This window comes from Impatiens glandulifera, chromosome 7 (assembly GCF_907164915.1).
Source record: "Impatiens glandulifera chromosome 7, dImpGla2.1, whole genome shotgun sequence".
In the NCBI taxonomy this organism is placed as follows: Eukaryota; Viridiplantae; Streptophyta; class Magnoliopsida; order Ericales; family Balsaminaceae; genus Impatiens; species Impatiens glandulifera.
This window is the reverse complement of record NC_061868.1, coordinates 28,868,260-28,880,727: the sequence shown is the minus strand read 5'-3', so window position 1 is coordinate 28,880,727 and position 12,468 is coordinate 28,868,260. Positions and strand designations below refer to the sequence as shown.

The 12,468-nt window shown below is 35.0% G+C and overlaps 1 protein-coding gene across 1 annotated transcript; it reads right to left on the bottom strand.

Annotated features, from left to right (window-relative positions):
- Nucleotides 1-6,972: 6,972 nt before the first annotated feature.
- Nucleotides 6,973-10,570, bottom strand: LOC124909688. Its single transcript, XM_047450342.1, has 2 exons — nucleotides 10,234-10,570; nucleotides 6,973-7,136 (listed from the first exon to the last, which is right to left on the bottom strand). The coding sequence occupies exons 1-2, from the start codon at nucleotides 10,568-10,570 to the stop codon at nucleotides 6,973-6,975; spliced, it is 501 nt and encodes a 166-aa protein (XP_047306298.1).
- Nucleotides 10,571-12,468: the final 1,898 nt, after the last annotated feature.

The window sequence follows — 12,468 nt, the reverse complement described above, 5'->3', positions numbered from 1 at the left end:
TAAATATAATTGGGCATTTACCGAGATATATCGTAGAGTTTTCGAATTAAAACAGAATGTTTTTAAGAGGGGCGAAAGCGAAAGTTTTCTAATAAAACTTTCGCAAATACCCCTTCCCATTTTTTTAAGGAGGGTCAAAAGCGAAAGTTTATTAGAAAACTTTCGCAAATACCCCTTACCATTTGTTTAAGGAAAGGTCAAAAGCGAAAGTTTTCTAAATAAATTTTCGGTTTTGACCCTTCCCAACACTTAGAATTTTTTCATCTTTTTTTAAGGTAAGGTCAAAACCGAAAGTTTATTAAAAAACTTTCGCAAATACCCCTTCCCAACACTTATAATTTTTTCAGATTATTTAAGGAATGGTCAAAAGCGAAAGTTTTTTAATAAACTTTCGCAAATACCCCTTCCGCAGATTTTCTTAAGGAAGGGTCAAAAGCGAAAGATTCTTAAAAACTTTCGCAAATCCTAGGGTCAAAAGCGAAAGTTTTCTAATAAACTTTCGCAAATACCCATTCCTCTTATTTTAAGGAAGGGTCAAAAGAGAAAGTTTATTACAGAACTTTCGCAAATACCCCTTCCTCATATTTTCTTAAGGAAGGGTCAAAAGAGAAAGTTTATTACAAAACTTTCGCAATTACCAATTCTGGATAGTTAAAATCGATGATTCTTTTAATAATCTTCGCAATTACCCTATTTTCCAATTTTTTTGACAACAGTGTAATTGAAAATGTTAAATAAATTTCTCAAATAAAGGCAAACCAATACATATAGAAAAAACATTCCTAAACCACATTAATAAACCAAAAGATAATTATAATTCATAAGTCGATCTAAACAAATGTCAAAAAGTACCAAATTATCCAAAACATGTTATCAGTCGAACGAAAACGATTACAAATAATTATCCATATACTGTAATCTAGTTAGTAGGTGGGGGAGGAGGAGGTGGTGGTTGATTCTGCCTCATGAAGAATTCAATTTGTTGTTCAAGATTCTCCAATTTTTTATTCATTTCATCCCTGTCCGCTTTAATTTCAGTAAGCAATTGAGCTCTTTTCGCATCCCTCAATTGAATTTTCTCCAATGCCGATGCTAGGTGTCTCTCGCATCCTCCTCACGTGTAACATTCGCAATAGTCATTGGGTCCGCCGTGACAGACCCTCGGTCAGAACTTGATTGTGATATCAAGTTTTGAAATGACGGGGGAGTTTCTCTAGTGTTTTTCGAAGACGCGTCCAATTACTCATCCTAAAATCATTTCATTAATAAATTTATGAAACTAACCACAATATATAACATTAATAAACTTAATCTAACAAAAATAAAAATATAATATATATCAAACCACATTTAACATAAATAATCATACTAATCAAATATAATCAAACGAAATAACATAATCATACATATATCAAACAAAATATAACAAAATCATACATATATTTAACAAAATTTAACCTAATCATACATATAACAAACAAAATATAATGTAAACTAACCTAAATAAAACATAAAACTAAGCAATAACAAACCTAAATCTAACCATATAACCAAACGAAGAATCTAACATAATCAAATAAAACAACATAGCTAAATATATACCTAATCTAACATTAATCTAACAAAAATCAACCTAAATACATAACATATCACATAATATAAGATTAATTAACCCTAAATATATAAAATCTAACCAACACTTAGAGTTTACCTTGAAATAGCGGCGACGGGAGTCTTCCAAGCGGCTGCGGCGTCTTGGAGGATGTAAATCTTCAAATGGCGGCGACGCGGACGGAAGGAAACTGGGAGAGAGTGAAAGGGAAAGAAAGCGGGCGGAAAGAAGAAAAGAAAAGTAGGGTTTTTTTTATTTATATAGGTCATTATCGAAGGTTTTTATATACCTTTCGGAATTACCAATTTGGGAAACCCTAAAACCGAAGGTTTTCTAATAAACCTTCAGTTTTGACACTTCTCAACACTTGGAAAATTTTCAGATTTTTTTGGAAGGGTCAAAAACAAAGGTTTATTATAAAACCTTCGGTTTTAACTTTCCCCCAAAATTGGTGATGCGAAGGTTTATTGGAAAGCCTTCGCAATATAAACCTTCGCAATTACCAAATTGAGGAAAGTAAAACCCGAAAATTTTCTAATAAACCTTCGATTTTGACCATTCCCAACACTTAGAATTATTTTTAATTTTTTTTGGTAGGGGTCAAAACCGAAGGTTTATTAGAAAACCTTCGGGTTTTACTTTCCCTAGATTGGTAATTGCGAAGGTTTATTGGAAAACCTTCGCAATTACCCCATTCCCAACACTTAGATTTATTTTTGGTTTTTTTGGAAGGTCAAAACTGAAGGTTAATTAGACAAATTTCGGTAAATCATCATATCACCGAAAGTTTTACACACCTCTTGAACTCTATTTTTATTAACGAAAGATTTCTCCTCTCGGTACCATAACCGAGAGTTTTAGAAAACTCTCGGTAAATTTTTTCGATAAAGACCCTTTTTTCACTAATGACACTATTATTAGTTAAAATCTAATAAATTTAACTAAATTCTTATTTTTTTATTAAATGGGCTGCTTTAGAGAGTGATCTGCTCTAATCTGTGGGCTTGTCTGGCTTACCTAGTGCCGACCCTAGAAACATGTTCCTATTGATTTTAGGTTTGGGATATTTTTTATATTTTAGAATTAATTTTAAATTTCATTAATAAAATTGACCAATTGAGTTTTATCATAAAGTCTTATTGCTATTTTGTTTTGATAAGCTGAACAATTTTTTAAAGATTGAATTTATTTTAAATAAATTAATGTAGGATAGTTTAGTATTATATATATCGATGTATTCTCTTTCTTCTTATTTGTTTCATAATCATTATTTAAAAAATACACACTTTAATTACTAAACTATCCTACATTATTTTATTTTTAAATAAAACTCATCTTTCAAAAATTGTTCAGCATATCAAAACAGAAATAGTGGAATTTTTAATTATACATCAAACACAATATCTATTGGGAGTTGTAGTCTTTCTTTGAACCAAATTTCAAAACTTATATTTGTCTCAATCTAAAAGTGAACCATCCATTTATAAGGTGCACTTAGACAACCAAATGTTACATTGACAAAACACACTCACTTATTTAACAAATAAACACATGAGTTGTCTAAGTGCACCTTAGAAATATATATGAATTAGATCATATGAGTTGGATAATCACATGTCCCAAATTAGAATGAGTAGATATAAATTATGAATTGAGTACCTAATTTATGAATTAGATAATATGGGCTGAATTGGTCACTCCTTCAAGTTGAGTTAACTACAACCTAAATTAGAATAACTAGATTTGAATGAAGTAATATGGGTTGGATTGATCACTTCTCAATTTAGGGGTGTTAAGATCGAAGACAATAGTAGAAGGGGGTTGAATATTGTTGTTCTATTTTTCACTTAAATGCGATTTTAATCCTTTTAGGGATTGAAAATCTATTTCTATTCTTGGACAAATCGTAACAAGCTCTTGAACGGTTTCAAGTGCGGAAAATGCTTACAAGATTTGAAGCGGCAGATATGAGAATGAATGAAGCAATGAAAAGACAACACAAGATTTTATGGATGCTCTGAGATAAAGACTCCTACGTCACCACTTCTTCTATTTCTAAAATGATTCTACAAGAAGAATTTGATTTGTATAGCCTCTACACAAATCCACTCAGATCACAGGCCTTAACACTTGCATGTATGAACTCATAGCTCTCAAACTATCTTGTTGAACAGATGACTATTTATTCAACTTACACAAGTAAACTGATTATAGAATGCTACAAAAGATTATCGCTCAACGTATATCGTCTCGTGTATGCGTAAACTTGAAGAACGAACGAGAGAACAAAGAACTGGAGAGTTTTTCGGACCAGAGAGAACAAGAGAGCTTCATCGTTGCTCTCTGATTTCTTTTTATGCTTGAGGAATGGAAACAGTCGAATCTATTTTGTCGAAATGTGGCAATGGTACGTTTGTCGTATGTCTAACATACCGGATTTTAGTGCGCATGTGAATGAAATATTCGTTTATCGTTTTACATGTCAGAGTAGATAGCTGGTTGTACATTTTGTCGTATTCAGCTGATGTAGAACTCTATTCTTAGTGAGCTTTGCTGATCATTAGCTTTGCTGATCATTAGCTCTACTAATGAGCTACTCTACTGATAGCGAACTCAGTTGTTAATCAACTATGTTGATGAAGCAACTCTACTTCCAGCGAGTCTTCATCTGATGAAAACTCTATTTTTGGCGAACTCGGCTGATAACGAGCTCTACTGCTAGCGAACTCTACTGTTTGAGCAACTCTGCTGCTAGCGAGTCTTAAGATGATGGCAACTCAATTGTTGGCGAACTCTACTAATAATGAGCTCTACTGCTAGCGAACTATGTTGTTTGAGAAACTCTACATCCAGCGAGTCTTCAGCTTATGGAAATTCTACTATTAACAAACTTTGCTGATAGAGCGGCTCAACTAATAGCGAGTCTGCTGATGGCAACTCTACTGTTAGCAAACTCTACTGATGGAATAGCTTAGTTGATAGCGAGTCTTCATTTTATGAGTTACTCTACTATTTAAGCAACTCTACTACTAGAGAGTCTTCAGCTGATGGCAGCTCTGTTGCTAACGAGTCTTCAGCTGATGGCAGCTATGTTGAATGACGAGTCGATTGTTGATATGGGGAGATGGCTGGTAATATCGCAAGGGAGCAGTCTGTCATAGATCCGGGGAGGGAGCCTTGGGTTCAAAGATCGCAAGTTCTTTTCCTTTACTTGTAACTTCGGCAGTTCATGCAGCAGCTGGAACTGGTTCTCTTATTTGGATACTTATAGCAGTTGGAGCTGGTGCTACGGTAGCTGCTGGTGAGACAGTTGTTAATGAAACAACTGTTGGTATGGTTGCTACTGTTGATTTTGCTGCAATAGGACCTTCAACTGACACTGCAACTGGTCTTTTAGCAATTCCTTCAGCTTGTGCTTTAGCAAGTACCACTGTAGGGGTTGTCTCATGAGTTGTAGCTGCGACTGTAGTGACATTTATTTCAATCACTACATCGGAGTCTACTTCTGTTGTTTTCTCTAGTCTTGCATTCTTGGCCTTAGAGACAGTCTTGAATGACTCTCCTGTTGAGTCAAGGGCTCGATTTCTTAAGCTTTCAGCAGATACTCAAGTATCAGCCTCCTTCTCTTTCTCGTTGTTGGTCGCTTGGGAGAGTTGTTGACTGTTCGCTTGACTGTTATGCGGATATTTCGAGGCTTGAGTCATGCACCCCTCTTATCTTGAGAATGTAGGTACTGACCATCCTATTGGTCAGAATCCTAGATGAATGGATGTTCACTCTCCTACCTACATTTACTTTGAAGTGCTCGAGCAGTCTGTTGATTTGCACAGCAAATCCAGTATGCTGATTCTTCGAGAGCGTCACCATGGTTATTAGGGTTGTGAAGAGGATTGATGACCAGTTGATGGCCATTCCTTTTGTGATTCCAACCATTATCTTGAAGAAGTCCTGAGTGTAAGCGTCGAAGGACCCTACCTTTGCTCGAAGGATTTTGCTAAAATATTGTTGAGTAGACGATATTATGGTTTCATCACCTTCTTCTTTCCATGAGTATGAATGGCTTGTGAGAATTCCGAGAAAGCCGTCTACAACTCCTTAATCACGGCTACTGGTATATGGTCGAAGGCGATGTTCTCTTCCATCGGAAGCTGAAAGTGTTCGGTGAACGCCTCTTCTGAGATAGTGAGCTTAGTGCCTTTCACCGTGCACTGGATGGTGTCCTCGACGACCTTCTCTATCGAGAAAAACTGACGTACCTCTTCTTCGTGTACGCAGTTGGTTCCCCTATAAACTTCTTCAGGTCGGTTGCTTCTAGGGTTTAGAACATCTTCACAATCTTGGGAACCGCTAAAGTGTAGACAAACTCGAAGTCTACTTAAAGAATGTTCTAAGAGAAATACACCATTTAAGTTAGGGTTTCAAAGAGAAGATGAAGAAAGTTAGGATTTATAGTTAAAATCGCAAGAGAGAATGTAAATTGTTGTTGAGAATGTGAGTCGTTTAGAAATGTTGGTCACATATTTATATAACATGACAGTTCAAGTGTCTTCATGTTATTTGAGCAAAAATTAGCATACAAAGTATTTATTTTTAATAATTTAATTCAAAATTGTGACCGTTCATTATCCTAAGGGAGATAATGCGACAGTATATTAATAAGATCGAAATGTTGTTCCACTCAGATGATGAGTAGTCGACTGATACTCACTAAGACAGTTGAAGGACCGTGTTATCCGCATGCCTTTTATTTCAGTTGAGTGTCACTACTCTACTGAAGGCATTCTGCTGACGCACATTAACAGATGATGTACTATGCTTGGCACCATACCTTTCTCATCAGCTAAGTACTCAGCTGATAGCGCGTAGTATTCAGCTGATATACAATCAGCTGATAACATACTTTGCCTATCAACTGAGTTAATATACTCTACTGAAATTACAAGTTGCTTATGCATAACCTCGTCTGATGTATAGTGTCATCAGCCGACTCTTCTTTCAGCTGAGTTAGAGGCAGCTATTTCAACATGTCTGGCTTATCAGCTGACCATCAGATTCCCCCTAAGTTTATGCATGATTAATTAATTTAAATCTAAAATACCTAAAATACTTCTAAAGTAAGAAAACTTAGTCTCGAGGAGTGCATTTGTGAAAATATCATCCACTTATTGATCGGTTGGCACGTATTCCAGTCGGACGTGCTTCTGCGCTACATGGTCTCGAATGAAATGGTGTCGAATGTCGATATGCTTTATCCTTGAGTGCAACACTAGATTATATATGATCGATATGGCACTGGTGTTATCACAAAATATTGGTGACTCATCTGCCCTAATGCCAAAGTCCCTCAGCTGTTGTTTAATCTATAGTAGTTGAGCACAGTAGCTGCCAACAACAAGGTACTCTGCTTCTGCTGTTGAAGTGGCAATAGACGTCTGCTTTTTATTGAACCACGAAATCAGACAATTACTAAGGAACTGACACAATCCACTAGTGCTTTTCATATCAATCTTACATCTTGCATAGTCTGCATTAGAGTAACTCATTAAATTGAAACTTGAATCCTTTGGATACCACAGTCCAACACATTAAGTTCCCTTAAGATATTTCAAAATACGTTTATCAGCTATGTGATGAGATTGTTTAAGGTTAGCCTGAAATCTTCCACACACACCGACAACAAACATGATGTCTAGTCAACTGGCTGTCAGATAGAGTAAGGAGTTAATGATCCCTCGATAGGCTGTGATATCAACATCTTGAACTCCTTTATCTTTGTCCAGTTTGCTCGATGAGTTCATGAGAGTTGAGGCAGCTGAGCAGTTCTCCATATCAAATTTCTTCAGTAATTCCCTGGTGTACTTAGCTTGATTTATGAATATTCCATTTTCAAGTTGTCTAACTTGAAGTCCAAGGAAGAACGTTAGCTCACCCATCATGCTCATCTCAAATTTGTCATGTATGAACTTAGAGAACTTTTCACATAATTTGGGGTTAGTTGACCCAAAGAAGATGTCATCTACATAAATTTGTACAAATAAAATATGTGAGTCTTTGACAAATTTAAAGAGTGTTTTATCTACGGTGCCAATAACAAAATCATGCTCAAATAAGAATTTTGACAATGTGTCATACCAAGCTCTAGGAACTTGTTGAAGTCCATAAAATGCTTTAACTAATTTGAAAACATGATGAGGCAAGGTATAATTTTGAAAACCAAGAGGTTGTTAAACATAAACATCCTCATTGAGTGTGTCGTTAAGAAATGCACTCTTAACGTCCATTTGATATACTTTAAAATTTTTGAAAGCAACATATGCTAAGAAGATTCTAATAGCTTCTAACTTAGCTACAGGAGAAAATGACTCATAGAAGTCAATTCTTTCCTCTTGTCTGTATCCTTAAGCTACTAGCCTAGCTTTGTTTCTAATAACTAATACATCTTCATTTAGTTTGTTTTTAAATACCCACCTAGTTCCAATAACGGGTTGATTATCTGGTCTGAGAATTAGATGTCAAACTTTGTTTCTTTCAAATTGGTTTAGTTCTTCTTGCATGGCATTGATCCAATCTAGATCGAGCAATGCTTCATCTACTTTCTTAGGTTCGATTTGAGAGATGAAAGCAGAGTTTGTATATTGATCAATCAATTGATTTTTGGTTCTAAGAGATGCAGAGGGATTTCCTATGATTAATTCTGGTGGATGATTTTTATTCCATCTGGAGTTCATTTCTAGAAGGTCAGATGTCTGATCAGCTGTTCCAACAACATCTAGACTGTCAACTGCCTATTGACTTTCAGTCTGGGTGCTTGGTTGAAAATCAATTGTGTCAGTTGGCTGATTAGATGGATTGTTTCTGTTAATTTGAACTTCATCGTCACTATCAGATTGGAGATTAGTTGCTTATAATCTATTAATTACTTCATTAATTTCATTAGAATTATTTTCAACAGATTCATCAAATACAACATTGGTTGATTCTTCAACAGTTAGAGTTTGTTAATTGAAAACTCTATAGGCTTTGTTGACTAAAGAATAACCTAGCATGATGCCAATATCTTCTTTGGCATCAAAGGCAGTTAGATTATTTTTTCCATTGTTGTGAATAAAACACTTACAGCCGAATATCCTAAAGTATGATATTTTAGGAACTTTTCCATACCAAATTTTATAAGGTATTTTATTAAATCGTTTATTAATCATCGATCTATTTTGAGTATAACATGTTGTATTAATAGCGTATGCCCAAAGTTTTTGAGACACACCAGAATCAGCTAACATTGATCTAGTTGTTTCTTTTAGTGTTATGTTTCTCTTTTCAGCAACACCGTTTTTCTGTGGAGTTCTAGCACTAGACAACTCGTGTCTAATACCAGATTCCTCAAGAAAAGAAGACAGATTCTTGTTTGTGAATTATGTTCCTCTGTCACTTCTAATTTTTATAATGCTTAAAGATTTTTTGTTTTGTAATCTAAGAATTTTTATTAAATTAACTCCAGTTTGATCCTTAGATACTAAAAAATACTACATAAGTAAACCTTGAGTAGTCATCAATTAGGAGCAATATATATCTCATTCCCCCTAAACTAGTTACTAGAATTGGACCAAACAGATCCATATGTAGTAATTCTATACATCTATCAGATTTAATATTTCCTTTGTTTTTAAATGTTTATCTGATTTGTTTGTCCATTTGACAAGCTGGACAGACCTTATTTTTATTAAATTTCAGTTTAGGAATTCTAGTTACAAGATCTTTTGTACAAATATTATTTATTGTTTTAAATTTTAGGTGGTTAAGTCTTTTATGTCATAACCAATTTTAGTCATTTTTGGCAATCATGCATACAGGATTTGAAGATTTATTCTTCCAATTAATTTTATAGAAGTTTCCTACTCTACTTCTTGTCAGTAGGGTGTTCCCCTACTGATCTCTAACAAGACATGCATGATTTTGAAATTCTACTATGTGCCCATTATCGCACATTTGACTTATGCTAATTAAATTGTAACATAGATTTTCTACCAATAACACATTATTAACAGTAAGATTACCGTGGACAATTTTACCCTTACCCACAGTTTTAACTTTCAAGTTATCACTGAAAGTGATTTTTGGTCTAGTGCATTTTGATATGTCTGTCAGCAGCCGGATGTTACTTGTCATATGCCTGGAGCAGCTGATGTCTAGATACCATATTGAATCTTCCAAGTTGTTGTCCTATTTTACCTTCACATATAAACATTGACAGCTTTAGTACCCATATTTATTTGGGTCCATAGTTAACTAGTCCATTAGAGATCCATACTTGAGTAATTTTTATGGATCTCCCATTTTGTGTTTTTAATAATATGTATGTTTTAGACTTGGCATATGTCTTTCTGCCTGCTGATGATCCGTTAATTTTAGAAAATAATTTTTGATAAAAACATTCCTGGCTTTTTGTCAGGTTTGTGCTTACCAGACCAGCTGGCTGCCTGTTTTTTAGCTTAAGCTAGTTGACTTTTAGTTAGTTGTCTTAACATATTTAATTTCATCTTTAAGAGTCAAATTATTACAATTTTGATTAGTTCGAATGTCAGATGAATTTTCCTTCACGAAACTTATAATATTAAGTTTGCCTTTTATCGGGTTCAACTTGTTGTAGGACTCAGTTGGATTGCCCCCAACAAATCCCAGACCGGATTTGCATCCGACAAACCTTTGTTGCTCATGCAATTGCTTGAGAGCATTTCTAAACTTAATCCATGAACCAACCACATAGTTAAATCTTTGATTTTTAATAGATAAACTCTGAACTGTTTCTTTGAGCTTCTCATTCTCAACTAATAGCTCATTCATTTTGTTTCTTAAAACTTCTGGTTCATTATTTTGATTTGAGAAACTTGTATTGTAAGATTTGTTTTTCAAATTTACTTCGTTAAGAAGATCTGATAGTTTCTTGTACTCAATGACCATGTTATTGAGTGCAATAATTAAATCATTTCTTGTGAATTCATCAGAGGTGAAATCAAATACTTCGTTGTCATATGTAATGAGGCATTTGACAATTTCTTCCTCACTTTTACTTAAGGAGCTCTCATCATAATCACTTTCAGCCCATTTTCTCTTGCTTTCCTCAACAAGCAGAGCCTCTTGTCATCTTGTTCCTGGAAAATTTGCGATCCTCCTTATTCCTTCTTTTGGGTTTTCTGTAGTCAGCCATAAAGTGACCTGGTCTGTCACAATTAAAATATTTTAAATTAGCATTAAACTCATTTTTATAATTGTTTCTATTAAGATTATAGTTCGAATGATTCTTCCTCATGAATATGCCAAACTTTTTGACAAATAATGACATCGCGTTATCGTTGACTCTTCAGCAGACTTAGCAGACGTCGAAGCAGGTGGCTCTTCAGTAGTCACCAATGCTTGTGTTGTGATGGAGGTGGACGGCTCCTCCTCATTCCTTGAGTTTATCTCAAACTCATAAGTCTTCAGATCGACAAAAAGATCATATAGCTCAATTTTTTTGAGGTCTTTGGATTCCCTCATAGCCATTGTTTTAATATTCCATTTCTGGGCAAAGCTCTCATATCTTTGATAACAACTTCCCTATTGCTATATACCTTTCCCAGGGTTGAGTGTTCGATGACTATGCTGCTGAATCTTTCGTCGAACTCAGTCATAGTCTCACTTGGGCGCGTCCTGATATTGTCGAACTTTTGTGTGGCAACCATCAACTTGTTTTCTTTTATTTGGTTGTTTCCTTCACAAAGTTGAGTTAGCTTCTCCCAGATCTCTTTGGTAAAGGAACATGATTTGATCTTGCTGAACATGTTCTTGTCCAAAGTTTTGTAGAGGATGTCTTTGGCTACGTTATCGAGGTTGGCCTTCCTCTTGTCTTCAGCAGTCCACTCATATCTAGGTTTCTCTGTAATCTGAGGAGAACCCTCCATTGTATTTGTGTTTATATTGACCTTTAATATCTTCATGGGACCATCTATGATGACATACTACATGTCATCATCTTGTGCCGTTAGATGTGCTTGCATTCTGATCTTCCACTTATCATAGTCTTCCTTTGAGAATATTTAAATCTTGTTTAGGTAAGACATGATTCAGATATCTGTAGTAGCTTAAGAATAGAAAATCTTGCTTTGATACCACTTGTTAGGATCGAAGACAATAGTAGAAGTGGGGTTGAATACTATTGTTTTATTTTTCACTTAAATGCGATTTTAATCCTGTTAGGGATTGAAATCTGTTACTATTCTTGGATAAATCTTAGCAAACTCTTGAACGGTTTCAAGTGCGAAAAATGCTTACAGGATTTGAAGCGGCATATATGAGAATAAATGTAGCAATGAAAAGACAAGACAAGATTTTATGGATGTTCGGAGATAAAGACTCATACGCCACCCCTTCTTTTGTTTTCCAGAAGGATTCCACTAGAAGACTTTGATTTGTATAGCCTATACACAAACCCACTCAGATCACAAGTCTTAACACTTGTATGTCTGAACTCCTAACTCTCACACTATCTTGTTGAACAAACGACTATCTGTTCAACTTACACAAATAAAATGATTATCGAATGCTACAAAAGATTATCGCTCAACGTATATCGTCTTGTGTATGCGTAAACTTGAAAAACGAACCAGAGCACAAAGAACCAAAGAGTTTTTTGGACCAGAGAGAACAAGAGAGCTTCACCGTTGTTCTCTAATTTCTTTTTATGCATGGCAACGGTCGAATCTATTTTGTCGATGCGTGGCAACGGTACGTTTGTCGTATGTCTGGTGTATGAGATTTTAGTGCGCATATGAATGGAATATTCGTTTATCATTTTGAATGTCAGAGCAGAGAGCTGGTTG